The 19,735-nt window shown below is 43.2% G+C and overlaps 1 protein-coding gene across 1 annotated transcript; it reads left to right on the top strand.

Annotated features, from left to right (window-relative positions):
* Positions 1-6,901: 6,901 nt before the first annotated feature.
* On the top strand, positions 6,902-18,129 carry rpl14 (ribosomal protein L14). The gene is made up of 6 exons (XM_068032564.1): positions 6,902-7,026; positions 7,467-7,568; positions 10,875-10,969; positions 16,423-16,522; positions 16,772-16,825; positions 18,019-18,129. Exons 1-6 carry the CDS (start codon positions 7,024-7,026, stop codon positions 18,079-18,081), a joined length of 417 nt encoding a protein of 138 aa, XP_067888665.1. The 5' UTR covers positions 6,902-7,023; the 3' UTR covers positions 18,082-18,129.
* The last annotated feature ends 1,606 nt before the right edge of the window (positions 18,130-19,735 follow it).

Raw genomic sequence — 19,735 nt, 5'->3', positions numbered from 1 at the left:
TGGTGAAATCACCCTGAAAGAGTAGACATCAGTAGCATAGTTGATGTAATATATTTGGATTTTCAAAAAGTTTCAATAACGTACCAGATAGTAGACTCTAGACTAAGGTCAGAACATGTGGAGTCAGAGGATAAGTAGCAGAATGGATAGCTGGCTGGCTACAAAACAGAAAACAGAGAGTAGGGGTTAGGTGTACTTACTCAAATTGGCAAAAGGTAGCAAGTGACATTCCACAAGGATCGGTACTGGGACCACTGTTATTTACCATTTACATAAACGATTTGGACTTAGGAATCAAAGTACAGTTTAAAAATTTGTGGATGACCCCCAAATTAAGGGAAACAGTTCATACAGAGTAGGGTACAAGAAAGACTTTAATAAATTGGCAGCATAGGCATGTAGTTGGCAAATGAATTTCAATATATGTAAGTGTGAGGTGGTGCATTTTGGTCGGAAGTACATGGAGGCCACATACTGCTTAGGAAATAAGAGACTATAGGGAGCAAAGGGATCGGGGGTACAGATACACAAATCACTAAAAGTAGCAATGCAGATTAATAAGGCCATTAATAAAGCAAACCAAGCGCTGGAGTCCATTTCTAGAGGGGTAGAATTAAAAAGCAGGAAAGTTATGTTATACTTGTGCAGTGGCGCAGTGGTTAGCCTCACAGCTCCAGCGACCTGGGTTCAATTCTGGGTACTGCTTGTGCAGAGTTTGCAAGTTCTTCCTGTGACCGTGTGGGTTTTTGCCGGGTGCTCTGGTTTCCTCCCACAGCCAAAGACTTGCAGGTTGATAGGTAAATTGGCCATTATAAATTGCCCCTAGTGTAGGTAGGTGGTAGGGGAATTGAGGAAAAGTGGGGATGTGGTAGGAATATGGGATTAATGTAGGATTAGTATAAATGGGTGGTTGATGGTTGGCACAGACTCAGTGGGCCGAAGGGCCTGTTTCAGTGCTGTATCTCTAAATAAAATTAAATTTTGGTTAGACAACACTGTATTATAAGCTCTGTAATAAGAACAGAAAATGCTGGAAATACTCAGAAGGTCAGGCAGCATTTGTAGAGGAACATTTCAGGTAGATGACCTTTCATCAGAACTGGAGAAAGTTAGTGATATAACAGGTTCTAAGGAAGTACAGGGAAAGGGAAGAGGGGAGGAAAGAACAAAAGGGAAGGTCTTCCCTGTTACATTTCTAACTTTCAGGAACGACTGAATAAGCTGGGACTCTTTGCTCTAGAGAAGGTTGTTGGGTCACCTTTATGATTAGGAAGGGGTTTGATAGGGTAGATGTAGAGAAGATGCTTACATTTGTGGGGGAAACCAGAACTAGGGGCCATAAGTATGATAGTCACTAATAAATCCAACAGGACATGGATTTATGGTGTCTGCGAGAACTTTCAAACGTCTGCCAAAAAGTGGTTTAGGCGAACTAAAACTGATGCTTAATATCAACGTTCAGACTCAGAATGATGCTGTCATCCAGTGGCTCCGGTAGGAACTGCAGCTATAATGATCTCACATTGAGCATAGTTTCAGTCTCTGATTTAATCACTTTAACAGAGTCTCCGCGTGTTCCTCACCCTGAACCATACAGCAGTGGAGAAGAAATCCATGGACAACTCCCCTTCAGATGGTGACCTTTATGATTGTGTCTGGTGACCCAGGAGAAGCAGATTAAACTGTCGTTCTGGTTCGTCGCCTATTTATTTTGTGCTTTTGATGTTATACCTGATACTGCTGCAAAATGTCCACAATAGAGCATCAGAATTTACAGGCACAGGCTGATGGAAAAATCATTGCCCTTACTGGAGAACTTCAAGAAAATAGCTGGACAGAACCAAGCAGAGGAGTGGCTGAAATGGGTCCAAAGATTTATTAGGTATTGTACTGCATTGGGTCTTGTACAGAAGCCAGACAAGGAGCAGGTCAGTACATTATTATATGCCATGGGGGAGTGTGAGGATGATCATAACACAGGTCATTGATGAAGAAAAAGCTGCATGCAAGGAGGTTGTTAAGGCTCTGGAGTCATTAATGTCAGAAAAAGTGTGATTGTTGAGCACATCAAGTTCAATAAATGGTCTCAGCAGAGAGGAGAAAGTATTTATTCTTTTTATCAATGACTTATATAAGCTTGCTGAAGATTGTGAAAACAGCAGTTTGCAGGGAGAGTTAATTAGAGGTAAGATTGTGGTCGGGCTAGCAGACGACAGGCTCTCGGATCAACTGCAGACGAGAGATGATCTTATATTAACCAAGGTGATTCAATTAAGCAGGCAAGCACAGGTTAGAAAATGTAACAGTGTCATAGTTTGAAGGGACAGGGAGAGTCCAATCTCTAAAGTAACAGAGTCCATTGAATGCTTAAAGAAAGTGAAGGTGAAAAATGGTGGTTAAAAACAGGAAAGGCAGGAAGAGCATCTCGAGGCAGCAGTGCAGTCGGTGTGGCCAAGTGAAGCATCGGCAGGAAAATTGCACAGCCAGAGAAGTGGAGTATTTCATATGTAAAAAGAGGGGGCACTTCCAACTGGTATGCCATTGCAATAAACCAGGGCTGCAAAATATAAAATGCAAACCCAAAGTAAATAAGAAAATTAATGAAGTACAAGATGTACAATGTGTTGAATTACTGTTTCTAGGAGAAATTCATGGAGCAAGTGAAGATTCCTGGATAGCAGAGATTCTTGTAGGAGGCTATCAGACAAGATTCAAACTGAACACTGGAGCAGCAGGCAGATACGGAACCGTGGCTGAAGGAAATGAGCATCAGACCTACAGGTAAAAAAACTGCATGAACCTGGAGGCATCAAGCTCAAGGTAATAGGAGAGTTGAAAACAATTCTGAGTTACCGGGGAAAAGAAATTCCTGAGATATTATATATTATTAAGTAACAGAATTTCTCGCTGTTAAAGCTTGGCTAGATTTACAGTTATTGTGCAGAGTTGAATAGCTGAAAGGCATAGAGGAACAACCAATGAATTTTAGGGCTGAATTTCCTAAATTAGTCTAAGGATTGGGAAAACTAAAAACGGCCTACTACAATATGTTAAGAAAAGATGCAGAACCATTGTGTTTATATACACCAAGAAAAGTTTCACATTCACTCTTAAGAAAGTTAAGAAAGAAATAGAGCTAATGACCAAACACCACTTACTAAGCCTACTGGATGATGCTCAGGTATGGTTTCAGGGAGGAAACCAAATGGGTCCATTCGAATTTCTGTAGACCTTATGCAATTAAACATGGCTGTAGAGTGGGAAAGGCATGCAATAGCATCAGTGGATGAGAGTCTGGCAGAGCAAGGGAAAGGCACGATTTTCACTAAATCAAATGCCAACTGTGGATTTTGGCAAGTACCTTTAGGTGAAGAATCTAAAGTATTGATGACTTTTATAACACCATTTGGAAGATTCTGTTTTAACAGATTGTCTTTTGGAATTAAATCAGCACCGGAAATTTTCCAAAGAATGATGTCCAGAATCCTGGTGGGATTGGGAGGGAACATCTGTCACATGGATGGTATGTTGATCCACATTGCAAGTCACCAAGAACACGACTTGAGAGCAGTGTTGCAGAGACTGCGGGAAGCTGGTCTTTTCACGACAAACGGTGAGATTTCTAGGTCATATTATTGATGGATCAGGCTTCAGAGCAGACCCTCAAAAGACAAAAGCCATCAAAGGCTATCCTGAGCCTAAAAACATCATAGAATTGCAAAAGTTTAATGGGAATCAGGTGGGAATTTTTTTTGCCAAATATGGTGATGATAAACAAACCACTGCGACAGTTAATAAAGAGTGACAAGGCCTGGTGTTGGAATGAGGTCCAACAGGAAGCTTTTGCAAAATTCAAGCAGAAACTTCTTTCTTCAGAAGTACTAGCACATTATGACCTAAAATTACTAACCATTAAAGCAGTGGACGCATCAGCAACAGGGATAGGTGCAGTCTTGTTTTAGGCACAAAGCGATGGGAATTATAGGCCTGTGTATTTTGCATCTCATTCTTTGACAGAAACAGAGCAAAGTTAAGCAGTCATCGAGAAGGAAGCACTGGTAGCAACTTGGGTATGTGAGAAATCCTCTATGTGCTAAATCTTCAATTTAAGATTGAAATGGATCACAAACCATTAGTTACTCTGCTATATACAAAAGAACTAGCAAAGTTACCTTCGAGAGTGCAGAGGTTTCGATTGAGATTAATGAAATTCGGTGCTGAAACCAAATATGTTCCTGGGAAATAGCAATTAACAGGATCTGCAGAAGGGTCACTGACTGAAACGTTAACTCTGCTTCTCTCTCCACAGATGCTGCCAGACCTGCTGAGTATTTCCAGCATTTCTTGTTTTTATTTCAGATTTCCAGCATCTGCAGTACTTTGCTTTTATATTAGCAATTAACAGGGGATGCATTATCATGGATTACATCAGCAGGACCTGAAGAAGGTGACATTCTATTTTTTGAGAAAGTAGAAGTGTTTGCTCTATCTACAGAGTACCTGCTACAAATCAGAAGTTGAGCGAAATCAGGAAGGCTCAAAAAGATGAAGTATGTGCAGCAATTTGAGAATATCATTTGCAGGGATGGCCGGCACACATTGCCACATAACCCAGTGTTAAGGCAATATTATGAGCAAAGAGGTCATTTGAGTACTGTCGATGATTTGCTGATATTTGATGAGAGATTAGTCATCCCCAGAATACCAAGATTAGCGATCTTGGAAAGATTACACCTAGGACATTTAGGAATAACAAAGTGCAGAGCCAGGGCATGACAGTCAGTTTGGTGGGCTGGTATAACAAAAGAGATCGAAGAGTTGATATCAAGGTATATCACGGGTGCTGTCAATTGTCATGAGACGTAGGAGCCAATAATGTCATCATCTTTTCCAGCCCCATGTGAATTATTGATGGGATAATAGTTAAAAACACAACTTCCTACGGTTCCATCACCAAGAGTAGCACCACTACAGATTGAGCTGGACGAGTCCTAAAGGACATAGCTGCTAGACTGGGTCTTCAGCAGGGGGTGAGGGAACCAACAAGAGGGAAACACCTACTTGACCTCGTCCTTACCAATTTACCTGTCGCAGACTCATCTGTCTATGACAGTATTGGTACTGCTGCCCTTACCCTTCTAATTGGTAGAGGTTGTGGGTTTGGAAGGTGATGTCGAAGAAGCCTTGGTGAGTTGGTGCAGTGCATCTTGTAGATGGTACACACTGCTGCCAGTGTGCGTGGTGGTGAAGGGAATGAATGTTTAAGGTGATGGGGTGCTGATCAAGCGGGATGCTTTGTTCTGGATGGTGTCAAACTTCTTGAGTGTTGTTGGAGCTGCACTCATCCAGGCAAGTGGAGAGTATTCAATCACACTCCTGACTTTTACCTTGTAGATGGTGGACAGGCTTTGGGGAAACAGGAAATGAGTTACTCGCTGCAGAATTCCCAGCCTCTGACCTGCTGTGGTAGCCACAGTATTTATATGGCTGGTCTAGTTCAGTTTCTGATCAATGGAAAACCTCAGGATGTTGATGGTGGAGGATTCAGTGATGGTAATGCCATTGAATTTCAAGGGGAGATGGTTAGATTCTCTCTTCTGGAGATGGCCATTGCCTGGCAATTGTGTGGTGCGAATGTCACTTGCCACTTATCAGCCCGGGTCTGACTGTTATCCAGGTCTTGCTGCATATGGACAGCAACTGTTTCAGTATCTGAGGAGTTGCGAATGGTGCTGAACATTGTGCAATCATCAGCGAACATCCCCACTTTGACCTTATGATGGAGGGATGGTCATTGATGAAGCTGCTGAAGATGGTTGGGCCTAGGACACTACCTAGAAACTGCTTCAGCACGGAGGGTGGCGGGGTGTCAGCTACCTTAATGTTGTCAATATTTAAATCCAATGCCATGTAACAGGGTCACTCGCCATACACTACGACATGGGAAATACACAGCCCGTGCGGGGAGTTTAGCAGAGGTATCCTCACCTTAGGATTAATTCTCCCTTCCAATTACTTGATCACAGTTTGATTTTACCCAGAATCTTTCCACTGTGAAACAACTTCCCTTTTTTTGTGTGAAATCTAACTCATAACCTGGGTTGTAGATCTGGTAAATGGAGCAGAGGGTGTCCTTCTAATGAATAGCTAGGCGTTCAGACCTCCATGTTTTGACCAAATTGTTGCTCAGCACCAGCAACAAGTTTCACATTAAGTAAGCGAAACAAAAATAATAATGAACATATATGTTTAATTGTATAAATTTTATAGAGAAAAAATACTTGTGCTGCATTACAGGGGTTGTTTTTGTAATGGGTTGGGGGGGGGGGGGTGGTGGTGCTCAGAAGTAAAAAGGTTGAGAACCTCTCCAAAAGGGAATTCAAGGGAAAGTTTACTCAGTGAAAAGACCTGCATTTATATTGCACTTTTCACGACCACCGGACATCTCAAAGAGAGTAATGAGAATGTGGAGCTCACTACTACAGGGAGTGGTTGAGATGAATAACATGAATGCGTTTAAGGAGAAAAAAGACAGGTTTATATAGCACCTTTGACAACCACAAGAAAGCACTTTGCAACCAATGAAATATTTTTGAAGTATAGTCACTGTTGTAATGTATGAAGCTGCTTAAGCACATGAGGTTATGGTGATGGGGTTAGATGAAGACAGGTGGGACGAAATTTGTGTGGCTAACACTAGCAGCAGTTCTACCAGCTCGGGGCAGGCACAATGTGATTACAATGGCAGGTGGCGGGAAATGGGTGCGCCTGCGTGTCGGCCAGCTTCAGAACGGCGCATGCGTGTGCGGCAACCCCAGAACAACGCATGCGTGTGCGGCAACCCCAGAACAACGCATGCGTGTGGGACATCCTCAACGGCGCATGCGTGTGGGACATGCCCTGCGTGGCGCATGCGTATTTGGCCATACTGTGCGTTGCGCAAGCATTCTGCTCTGCCCCTCCGAGGGTGTTAGAGCGGAACCGGAAACTGCCTCTCTCTCTTTTTGCTCGCGGACAGCCGCCATGGTGAGTGTGCTGCGCGGTTTGCAGCGGGCCGACGTTTAAACTTTAACGGTCCCGGGCCCCCCCCGGCCTAGGCCGGACTGTCACCCTGAGCTGCCTGGCTCGGGGACTCAGACTCAGTCCCGAGGTTGGGATTTTAATATCGGCAGAATAAAGTTAAAATGTGCCCGGCTCCCCCAGGCAGCGTGAATCGGCCCTGTCTGAGGGGGGAGCCGCGTGTTCATGTCGAGTGGCTCCCGGGCCCCCGGTGGTCCGTGGGCAGCCGGATTCGCTGCTCAGTGGCCCGGGGGTGGATGAATAGTGAGCCTGGTGGGCCACATCCGGGCCCGGCCTGGGAGGCGAGTCCCCTGGCTCCCCCCCCCCCCTCCTCCGGCCGGAATGGGTCTGGGCTCCGCGCTCCTTCAGTCTGGTTCTCTCTTGATTCTGCTTTCTTCTATTTCCAGGTGTACAAGCGATACGTGGAGATTGGCCGCGTGGCCTATATCGCCTTTGGCCCACACGCTGGCAAACTGGTGGCGATTGTCGATGTTATTGACCAGAACAGGGTAGGTGAGCTCACACTGATTCCATGTATTTCATATTAAACTTCTCAATTTTTGCAGATAGAACTTATACTGGGTGTCTACTCTGAACAGGCTCAGCAGTAACTCTAAATTGGGTACCTGGTCAATAGTTGCTTGAGATTGATCTCATTGTGACAGGATTATATTTTGTCTACTGCCAGTTGGTAGTGCATCCTTTAGTTCTCAAAACCTTTTGGTTGAAGAACCCCTTCTCCAATGGATTATTAATCCACTACTACCCTCTGTTTGAATTATAATACTGTACTATATCGATATAAAAGTGCTGGATGTAAAATGTTACAATATTGCTTTTAAGAAAACAGGTATTTCCATAAAGGGAGGTGCATATGCCTGCTTCTCATGGCAAAGTCTGTATCCTTGGCAGGAGCCTGGGAAGAATAGGAGCATGGGCCCAGACCTCCCTGGCTCCCGCTCACTCACTCTTGACTATCTGGATCGTCCCCCACCCCTGCATCATGGACCCCCTAGAAAGTCTTGCGTTTGAGAACTGCTACTCTAGAGCCAGAGGTTGTGGGTCAAGCTCTATTCTAGAGGCTTGAGTGCAAAAATCAAGCCTGACACTTGCGGTGCTGAGTTGGACTGCAAGGTCTTATGTGCTATATTTTTGGGTTTATCCCTGTTTCGTACTCAGTCCTTGGGGTAACTAGTCAAGTTTGCAGCTTTCACGTGCTCTGTAGTGGCTCGGGCTCATCCAGTTGTGATTTTTGATGCCACTTAGCTCCTGAGATAAAGTTTTGTCCTTTTACAACGAGTCAGCACCTTCAGGAGAAACATAAAAAATAGGAGCAGGAGTAGGGCCATTTGGCCCTTCGAGCCTCTGCCATTCATTATGATCATGGCTGATCATCCAACTCAGTAGCCTCTTCTGGCTTTCACCCCATACCCTTTGATCCCTTTAGACCCAAGAGCTATATCTAACTCCTTTTTGAAGACGTTTAATGTTTTGGCCTCAACTGCTTTCTGTGGTGTGAATTCCACAGGCTCACCACTCTCTGGGTGAAGAAATTTCTCCTCACATCAGTCCTGAAAGGTTTACCCTGTATCCTTAGACTATGACCCCTGGTTCTGGACTCCCCCACCATTGGGGACATCCTTCCTGCATCTACCCATCAAGTCCTGTTAGAATTTTATAGGTTTCTATGAGATCTCCTTTCACTCTTCTGAACTCCGGCAAATATAATCCTATCCGACTCAATCTCTCCTCATGTCAGTCCTGTCATCCCAGGAATCAGTCTGGTAAACCTTCGCTGCACTCCCTCTATAGCAAGAACATCCTTCCTCAAATAAGGAAGAAATAAGGCCTCACCAAGGCCCTGTATAATTGCAGCAAGACGTCCCTGCTTCTGTACTCTAATCCTGTCGCTATGAAGGCCAACATACCATTTGCCTTTTTTACTGCCTGTTGCACCTGCACTTGTGGGAACACCCAGGTCTCGCTGCATATTCCCCTCTTTGTTTATAACCATTCAGATAATCTGCCTTCCTGTTTTTGCTACTAAAGTGGATAACCTCACATTTATCCACGTTATACTGCATCTGCCATGCATTAGCCCACTCACTCAACTTGCCCAAATCACCCTGAAGCCTCTGCATTTTCCTCACAACTCGCCCTCCCACCCAGTTTTGTGTTATCTGCAAATGTGGAGCTATTACATTTAGTTCCTTCATCTAAATCATTAATGTATATTGTGACTAGCTGGGGTCCTAGCACCGATCCCTGCGGTACCCCACTAGTCACTGCCTGCCATTCAGAAAAAGACCCATTTATCCCTAATCTTTATTTCCTGTCCGCCAACCAATTTTCTATCCATGGCCATGCGCTACCCCCAATCCCATGCACTTTAATTTTACATGCTAATCTCTTATGTGGGACTTTGTCGAAAGCCTTCTGAAAGTCCAAATAAACCACTTGCACTGGTTCACCCTCATCAACTCTACTAGTTACATCCTCGAAGAATTCGAGTAGATTTATCAAGCATGATGTCCCTTTCGTAAACCCATGCTGACTCTGTCCGATTCTACCACTGTTCTCCGAGTGCTCTGCTATAAAATCTTTGATAATGGACTCTAGAATTTTCCCCACTACTGACGTCAGGCTGACTGGTCTATAATTCCCTGCTTTCTCTCTACCTCCCTTTTTAATTAGTGGGGTTACATTAGCTACCCTCCAATCTGTAGGAATTGTTCCAGGGTCTTGGAAGATGACCACCAATGCATCCACTATTTCTAGGGCCACTTCCTTAAGTACTCGGATGCATACCATCAGGCCCTGGGGATTTATCGGCCTTCAATCCCATCAATTTCCCCAACACCATTTCTCTACAAATACTGATTTCTTTCAGTTCCTCTCTGTCACTAAGCCCTGTGTTCCCCAACATTTCTGGTATGATATTTGTGTCCTCCTTTGTGAAGACAGAACCAAGGTATGCATTTAGTTGGTCAGCCATTTCTTTCTTCCCCATAATAAATTCCCCTGTTTTTGACTGTAAGGGACCTACATTTGTCTTCACCAATCTTTTTCTCTTCACATACCTATAGAAACTTTGTCAGTTTTTATGTTCCCTACAAGCTTGCTCTCGTACTCTATTTTTCCCTTCTTAATCCCTGAGAAGATTTGCCTGAATGGTGCTTTTAGAAACTTTAGGCTTACAGGACTAAATAAAATGCTGTTTTCAATTTATCTATTCAGCTGAGAATTAAACTTTTCCCTCTGGAAAATAGTTTGTCTAAATCATTTTTTAAAGACACTGTGCAGCTTTGTAGTCTCACGTCTGAATTCTTCTATCTGTCCCATATTGCCCTTGTCTTAGTGAATTGACTTGCGTGCTGCTTTCAGGTCCTTCCCTGGCCTCCGTCTTAGCCCTGCAGCTACCCTCTTCCCACCAAACACAAAATCTCCTCTTTACCATCAGTAGGTGTGCTTCCAGCCACTGGTCCTTCCCCTCTACAGCTCTTTTCTGAACTCACTTTCCACTAAGGTGAAAGAATCTTTAATGTTCCTCTTCAGTCTGTCCATTAATTGCAGCTATTTTCTTCCATCCATTTACCCTCCTGCACATTGTTACTCTTATGAAGTGCTTTGAAATGGCTTTCTATACGTCAGGATCATTAGAAATAATTATTGAATCTAACTATTATTTGGGTGAATTGATCCTTAGCTGTGTAGGCTTGCATACTTTTGCAGGTCTTTGTTAGTAAGATTGTTGCTTGCAAACTTCAACCATGAACTGCATTAATTTAGGCCACTCCTTTGAACCCCTCTCCTAGGCATTGGTGGATGGCCCTTGCAGTGGAGTGAGGAGGCAGGCGATGCCATTTAAATGTATGCAGCTCACTGACTTCAAGATTCAAATACCACATAGGTGAGGTTTTATTTATTCAGCTAAAAGGAAATGCTCCTTTTTATATAAATGCATATGATTTGATCAGATTAATTAAATATTGTACATTTTTTTAGTCTTAGAATCTCAAGTCTCTCAAGTTTAGACTAGATTTAAACTGAGTTTCTCGATGGGCCAATTCACCATTTTTTTTAATTGATTTTGAAGGTCAGGTTAGCTTCCAGGTGGGCTGAAAACAATTCCGTTGAAGTCATGGAGAAATACAGCACTGAAACAGGCCCTTCGGCCCACTGAGTCTGTGCCGACCATCAACCACCCATTTATACTAATCCTATGTTAATCCCATGTCCCCTACTACATTCCCTCAATTCTCCTACCACCTACCTACACTAGGGGCAATTTACCTATCAACCTGCAAGTCTTTGGCTGTGGGAGGAAACCGGGGCACCTGGCGGAAACCCACACGGTTACAGGGAGAACTTGCAAACTCCGCACAGGCAGTACCCAGAGCCGAACCCGGGTCGCTGGAGCTGTGAGGCTGCAGTGCTAACCACTGCGCCACTGTGCTGCTCTAAATTTCATAGAGTTCTTTGAAGAAATGTGGGGTGGGGGGGGGTGTTGTCGTTGTCAGCCCAGTTGCTTTGCAGGTCTGTGCAGTAACTTGCACTGCAGCGTGGCAGGATGTGGATTTGAATGACTGGTTTCCCCGCTCTGAGGGGCAAACCATTAAGCTGGTTGTGCTCAATGGCTAGCTGTTTATTTTTAGCACAGCTTGCTGAGGGCGTTCTTTGCAATGATGTAATCTTGTTTAAAGCAGAGATTGAAAGATTTCTAAGTACAAATAACATAATGGGATATGAGGATAGTGTGGGAAAAGGGCATTGAAGTGGATGATCAGCCATGTTATTGGATGGCAGGCAGGCTCGATGGGCTGAATGGCCTACTCCTATGTTCTGACAAATGTCAGCCAAGTTACCAGGATATTATGGCTGATGATCTCGATGTCAAGTCTTTTGCGTCCATGCATGCATTGTAATAACTCCTTCAGGTCATCCTGAAAAAGAAAATAAATCTAATGAGGGATTCAGGAGACATGAATTTCTGAACGTTTTGGGGATTGCATTGCCCAGAGAGTGGTTAGAAAGTGGAACTTGCTACCACATAGAGTAATGAAGGTGACTGGCATAGATGCGTTTAAGGGGAGTCTAAATAAGTATACGACGGTGAAACAAATTGAAGGTTCTGCTGGTGGGGTTAGATGAAGAACATAGGGAGGAGGTTCATGTGGAGCATAAACACCATCATGGTCAATTTGGGCTGAACAGTCTGGTACTGTGCAGTACATTCTGTGTAATTGTAGTTTCCCTGGCATGTATTCTGTATACTTGCTTTAATATCCTTTGTATAATGGGGTGCTAAAACTGCACAAGTCATTAATTATGGCCTAACTATTGCCATATAGAAGATCTTTACTCATCATCCTGTTATAAACCAACAAATACTAATGGACTCCATTTGGCTTTATCTACCTGGACTTCCATTTTCAGGAAATTATGCATTTGAACCTCTAGGTTTCTCTTCATTCGCAGCTGTCAGCACTTTTCTGTTGAGTATGTCTTAATTCCTTGTTTGTCCTCCCAAAATTTATTTCTATGTGTTGCCCACATTAATTTGCATCTACCTGTTGTCTTAAGGATGTTGGCTTTGGTTGGATAATCCACCTAACAAAGGAGCTTTAGTTTGGAAATATGTAGAACAATTCTTTTTATTCTTTCACAGGCTGGGCCAGCATTTATTGCCCATCCCTAATTGCCCTTGAGAAGGTGGTGGTGAGCTGCCTTCTTGAACAGCTGCAGTCCATGTGGGGTAGGTACACCCACAGTGCTGTTAGGAAGGGAGTTCCAGGATTATGACCCAGCAACAGTGAAAGAACGGCGATATAGTTCCAAGTCAGGATTGTGTGTGACTTGGATGGGAATTTGCAATGTGGCAATGTTCCCATGTATCTGCTGCCCTTCTCCTTCTAGGTGGTAGCGGTCATGGGTTTGGAAGGTGCTGTCAAAGGAGGCATGGTGAGTTGCTGCGGTGGCATCTTGTAGATGACACACACTGCTGCCACTCTGCATTGGTGGTGGAGGGGGTGAATATTGAAGGTGGTGGATGAGATGCCAGTCCAGCGGGCTGCTTTGTCCTGGATGGTGTCGAGTTTCTTGAGTGTTGGAGCTTCACTCATCCAGGCAAGTGAAGAGTATTCCATTGCACTCCTTCCTTGTGCCTTGTAGATGGACAGGATTTGGGGAGTCAGCAGCTGGGTTACTCACTGCAGACTGCTCAGCCTCTGACCTGCTCTTGTAGCCACAGTACTTATATGGCTGGTCCAGTTCAGTTTTTGGTCAATGATAACTCCCAGGATGTTGATGATGGGGAATTCAGTGATAGTAATGCCATTGAATGTCAAGGGGAGATGGTTGGGTTCTCTCTTGTTGGAGATGGTCATTGTCCACCATTTGTGTGGTACGAATGTAATTTGCCACTTATCAGCCAAAGCCTGGATGTTGGCCAGGTCTTGCTGCATATGGACACTGACTGCCTCAGTACCTGAGGAGTTGCAAATGGTGCTGAACATTGTGCAATCATCAGCAAATATCCCCACCTCTGAACTTATGTTGGAGGGAAGGCCACTGATGAAGCAGTTGAAGATGGTTGGGCCTAGGACACTACCCTGAGGAACTCATGCAGTGATGTTCTGGAGCTGAGATGATTGACAGCCAACAGCCATCTTCCTTTGTGCCAGATATGACTCCAGCCAGTGTTGAGTTTTCCCCCAATTCCTGTTGACTCCAGTTTTGCTAGGGCTCCTTGATGTCACACTCGGTCAACTGCTGCTCGTCAAGAAAATCCATCTGTGGCTCGCTCAGTAAGTTAAGGAGAGTATTAGACTAAAAGAAGAGGCTTACAATGTTGCAAAAAATAGTGGCAAGTCTGAGGAGTGTTATAGAAACCAGCAAAGGGTCATCAAAAAGTTGAGGGAAAAAACAATGAGAGTAAACTAGCCAGCAATATAAAAACAGATTGTTAGAGCTTTTATAAGTACATAAAAAGGAAGAGAGTAGCTAAAGTAGATGTTGGTCCCTTAGAGGCAGAGAGACAGGAGAAATCATTATGGGAAATGGCACTGGCATTGAACAAATATTTTGTCGGTCTTCACAATAGAAGAGACAAGTTCGAATAGGCAGTAACCTAGGGGCTAAAAAGAGTGAGGAAATTAAGGATATTGATAGCAGCCGAGAAAAAATATTGGAGAAACTTGGACTAAAATCTGACAAATCCCTGGGACCAGATGCCCTACTTCCTAGGGTTCTAAAAGAGATCGTGGATGCACTGGCTATGATTTCCAGAATTCCTTAGATTCAGCAATGGTCCAGTCAGATTTCAAGTTGGCAAATGTAACACAGCTTTTCAAGAAAGGAGGTAGAGAGAAAACCGGAAACTACAGGCCAGTTAGCCGAACATCGGTCGTTGGGAAGATGCTGGAAACTATTAAAGAAATCTTAACGTTCCACATGAAAAAGCATAGTATGAGTAGAACAAGTCAGCAGAGTTTTACTAAAGGGCGATCCTGTTTGACAAATTGAGTTTTTTGAGGATGTAGCTAGCAGGGTAGTTAAAGGGGAATCAGTAGATGTAGTATAACTGGATTTCCAAAAGGAGCCATATAAAAGATTAATAGGCAAGATAAGGGCTCATGGTGTTAGGGGTAATATATTTGCGTGGATAGAGGATTGGTTACCAAACAGGAAACAGTGGGCAGAAATGGGGCATTTTCAAGTTGGCAGGCAGTAAATAGTGGGGTGCCACAAGGATCAGTGCTGGAGCCTCGCCTGTTTACACTCATTAGTGACTTGGATGAAGAGACAAAGTAATGTATCTAAGTTTGCTGATATAGGAGGACATAGAGAGGCTGTAAAGAGGTATAGACAGGCTAAGTGAGTGGGCAACAAGATGGCAAATGGAGTATAATGTAGGGAAGTGTTCACTTTTGTCATAGAATAGAAAAGCAGAATATTTTTTAAAAGGTGTGAAACTGGTAAGTGTTGATGTTCAGAGAGACTTGGGGGGTACTTGTACAAGGAACACCAAAGTTAACATGCAGGCGCAGCAAGCTGTTAGGAAGGCAAATGGCATGTTAGCCTTTATTGCTAGGGGATTGGAGTACAGGAATAAAGAAGCCTTACTAAAACTCTGTGGGGCTTTGGTGAAACCACACCTGGAATGCTGTGTGGAGTTTTGGTCTCCACATTTCAAAAAGGATATACTTGCACTGGAGGTGGAGCAGCGAAGATTTACTACGTTGGTCCCTGGCTGAGGGGGTTGTCCTATGATGGGAGGCTGAGTAAATTGGGCCTATATTCTCTGGAATTTAGAAGAATGAGAGGTGATCTAATTGAGACATACAAGATTCTGAAAGGGATGGATAGGGTAGAAGCTGAGAGATTGTTCTCACTGATCAGGGAATCTAGAACATGGGACACAGTCTCAGGATAATGGGCCAGTCATTCAGGACTGAGATGAGGAGAAATTACTTCACACAAAGGGTTGTGAATCTTTGGAATTCTCTACCCCAGAGGGCTGTGGATGCTCCATAGTTGAATACATTTAAGGCTGGGATAGATAGATTTTTGGTGTCTCAGGGAATCAAGGACTATGGGGAGGGGGCAGGAAAGTCGAATTGAAGCCCAAGATCATATTGAATAGTGGAGCAGGCTCGATGGGCCATATGATCTACTTATATTTCTTGTGTTCTTGTGCTGCGTTGAAGTCAAGGGCAGTCACTATCTCCTCAGCTCTTTTGTCCACATTTGGACCAAGGCTGTAACGAGGTCAGGAGCCGAGTGGCCCTGGCAGAACCCAAACTGAGTGTCACTGCGCAGTTTGTTGCTGAGCAAGTGCCATTTGATAGCATTGTTGATGACACTTTCCATCACTTTGCTGACGATCGAGAGTAGACTGATGGGTGATAATTGGCCGGGTTGGATTTGCCTGTTTTTTATGTACAGGACATACCTGGGAAATTTTCCACATTGTCGGGTAGATGCTAGTGTTGTACCTGTACTGGAACAGCTTTGGCTAGGGATGCAGTCAGTTCTGGAGCGCAAGCCTTCAGTACTATTGCTGGACCGTTGTCAGGACCCGCAGCCTTTGCAGTGTCCGTTAGGACATTTTTCCAATTATGGAGTGCCAGTGCTGTTTACTTTGGATTCTTGTTTCAAACTATTTTTATTATCTGCCTTGTATCCCATCACAGAAATTACTGTGAGCTTCTTGTTATTTTTCACACTAAAAATGCAAATTAAAAAATGCCGTGTATCACAAAAAGCATTGAGGTCAGAGTCAAGCCAATCACTGAGCAAAATTACGCACTTTGTGTAACTGGATCACTTAACAAGCAAGTACCTTTTTAAATTTTCTCCTAGTGTCCGCCACAAGTCTGTGAAAGCTGCTTGGGAAAAGGAGAAAATCGGTGAGAAATGGGAAGCTACCCGCTGGGCAAAGAAAATTGATGCACGTGCAAAGGTGGGTGCTTTATCAACAGCTTTATGCTTGATGGAAATATCAAGTTGAAGTGTTTGTCTTGTTTAATTTAACTGCAGATAGTGATTTAAAAAGCTGCAGTTTAGCATCCTTAGATGGATGTCAATGTCTTGTCTAATTAAGGTTTCTTCCCAAAAGAACACTGAATATAATTACCTCAACAAGAAGAAATGCTGGAATCACTCAGCAGGTGCTTTTATTTGAATATAATTACCTATTTGTCTCTCTCAGAGGGCCAAGATGACTGACTTTGACCGCTACAAGGTCATGAAGGCCAAGAAAATGGTGAGATTCCTTTCATAATAGTAACTGTTTATATTGTCTGGTATTTCACTAGTGTGTATATTTTTAATTCTCTTAGGGTTGATTGGATCAGCTTTGCAGCTTTTAAATATTCTATTCACTTAGCTTATTTTACAGCATGCCTGTACTGTGCTGAGTGTTTGGTTGGCTAGATTAAGTGGGGTGTGTATGTGGTCAGAGTCCTCTCAACTGCTTATTTAAATTAAATGCTTGTTAGTGCAAAACAATTTGTTACCATTCAATTATGGGTCAAAAACCTTCGGAAAAATGAAATTTGGGGCACAAGTTATTAGTTATGACTGAAGGGATTTGGTTTACCAGGACAAATCATTAGGTTTCAATACACTAATGTGTGGTAAATAAGACAATAGTATTTAACATTTGTCCAAGAGAAGTAATTTTCCGGACTCAAAAGGTTAAGTTACGAGGAGAGGTTGCACACACTAGGGTTGTGTTCCCTGGAATTTAGAAGGTTAAGGCGTAACTTGATTGAAGTTTAAGATATTAATAGGAACAAATAGGGTAGATAGTGAAACTATTTCTGCTGGTTCATAGCCTAGGCCTAAAGGGCTTGTTCTAAGAATTAGAGCCAGACCTTCCAGGAGTCAAATTAGGAAAACTTCTACACGCAAAGGTTGATAGAAGTCTGAAACTCTGTTCTGCAAACAGCAGTTGATACCAGCTCAATTCTCAATTTTTTAAAGTCTGAGAATGATCTAGATATTTGTTAGCCAAAGGTATTAAGGAACATGGGGCAAAGCTGGGTATATGAAGTTAGGTTGCAAATCAGCCTTGATCTCATTGAATGGTGGGACAGGCTTGAGCAGCTAAATGGTCTATTCCTGTTCTGTGATCTGTCTGTAATGGTCAAACTGAGGGAATCCAGTTCTTGTTCAGAAACTGACTTCTAAAATGTCATTTATTGGCTTGTAGTAAGTAAAATGTGGACTAAATTCAGCTAAAGATTTTGTAACGTCATGCATACTAGTAGACCCTTTCTGATTTGAACCATAGTCATAAAGGGGGGATCTGTATGCCAAAGAAATTAGAGTCAATACCAGATGCTGTCAGACAGCTCCCATCTGGCTGAACAGCAGCATGTGGCCCTGACAAAGCAATTGTAATGATTAATGAATAAGGGTGGATTGCAATAACTTGATTCTTTTTTCCTTCAGAGAAATAAAATCATCAAGCATGAGTTGTCAAAACTGAAGAAGGAAGCCAGCAAGAAAGCATAAATGTCCACCGTTCAAGCAAATAATTAAACTTTATACCAAAAATTTAAACTGATGTGTGCCTTGATTGCATATGTTCATAGTTTTGAGTTGATTACCCAAACACAGTAAAGTAGCATGCCAAGGCAGAAGTGTTTGCCTTTCATCTTGGCTGCGAAACCTAACTTACTACACAGCAGTTTTCCAGCACTCAGTTGTTTAAAACAAAGGTGTGGAATTACATTTTAACATTGCAGTAATGGTCATAGAGTTGTACAGCACAGAAACAGGCCCTTTGGCCCACCGTGTCTGTGCCAGTTACTAAGCACCTATCTATTCTAATCCCATTTTCCAGCACTTGGCCCGTAGCCTTGTATGCTATGCCGTTTCAAGTACACATCTAAACACTTCTTAAACTTTGAGGGTTGCTGCCTCTACCACCCCTCCAGGCAGTGTGTTCCAGCTTTCAACCACCCTCTGGATGAAAAAAGTTTTCCTCAAATCCCCTCCTGCCCCTTATCTTAAATCTATGCCCTCTGGTTACTGACACCTCCGCTAAGGGAAAAAGTTTCTTCCTTTCTATTCTATCAATGCCCCTCATAATTTTGTATACTTCAATCAGGCCGCCTTTGCTCTAAGGAAAACAACCCTAGTCTCTCTTCATAGCTGAAATGCTCCAGCCCAGGCAACATTCTGGTGAATCTCCTCTGCACCCTCTCCAGTGCGATCGCATCCTTCCCATAGTGTGGTGATCAGAACTGTACACAGTACTCCAGCTGTGGCCTAACTAGCATTTTATACTGCTCCATCATAACCTCTCTGCTCTTATATTCTGTGCCTCGGCTAATAAAGGCAAGTATCCCATATGCCTTCCTAACCACCTTATCTACCTGTGATGCTGTCTTCAGTGATATATGGACAAGTACACCAAGGTCCCTCTGACCTTCTGTACTTCCTAGGGTCCTACCATCCATTGTGTATTCCCTTGCCTTGTTAGTCCTCACAAAATGCATCATTTCTTGCCTTGTTAGTCCTCCCAAAATGTATTGCCTTGGTATGGTGTTGGAATGTAGTACAAATATTTTTGCAGGATAAATTACCCTTGGTGTTTTATCAAAACAGGATTAGGCAACTTGGCAGTCTTAGCTTTCCCCAGTTATAGCAGTTCTATTTTTGATCCCAATTCCCTTTTCTTTCATACAAGTGAAAGGATGTTTAAGTGGCCTATTCCTTTTTGGTAAACAGGTTGCAGAAGACAGCTGTTTAGGGGGGGGGAAAAAGGTCGACTATTCATTTATGTCGAAAAGATTACAAGGAAAACTTGGTTATAAAATGAGTTTATCAAATTGTGGCTCATTGGGCTGGATGTTGCTGTAAAAATAACAGCATGATAGTGATGCCTGCTGTTGATGTGCAATTAAGCAATGGAGTTCAGGGGATTGAGATATGGTATTAGGTGCAAAGCTCCAGAGCTTGCTAGTTGATTTATGCCACTCTGTTTTATCTTGTCATGCTGCTATCCACTCGCACTTTCAGGTTGTTAGGCTGCAAAAACATTTCGAGCTGAAGGGTGTGCAGAACATCCTAATAGTACCCACTTCAGCAAGATCTTATCGGTTGAAGCAAGAGTTAGATCAGAGTGCTATTGGAAATATACATCGTTGCTTTTTGCTGTGAT

Source organism: Heterodontus francisci, chromosome 5 (assembly GCF_036365525.1).
Source record: "Heterodontus francisci isolate sHetFra1 chromosome 5, sHetFra1.hap1, whole genome shotgun sequence".
Lineage (NCBI taxonomy): Eukaryota > Metazoa > Chordata > Chondrichthyes > Heterodontiformes > Heterodontidae > Heterodontus > Heterodontus francisci.
The sequence above is the reverse complement of the archived record's forward strand: the minus strand, read 5'-3'. Positions and strand labels throughout refer to the sequence as shown.

Bases quoted from the DNA above. Each gene is read 5' to 3' on its own strand.
- rpl14 (XM_068032564.1), top strand. The intron at 10,970-16,422 runs GTGAGGTTTTAT...ATTTTCTCCTAG, and splicing joins AAGATTCAAATACCACATAG to TGTCCGCCACAAGTCTGTGA. The intron at 16,523-16,771 runs GTGGGTGCTTTA...TGTCTCTCTCAG, and splicing joins AAATTGATGCACGTGCAAAG to AGGGCCAAGATGACTGACTT.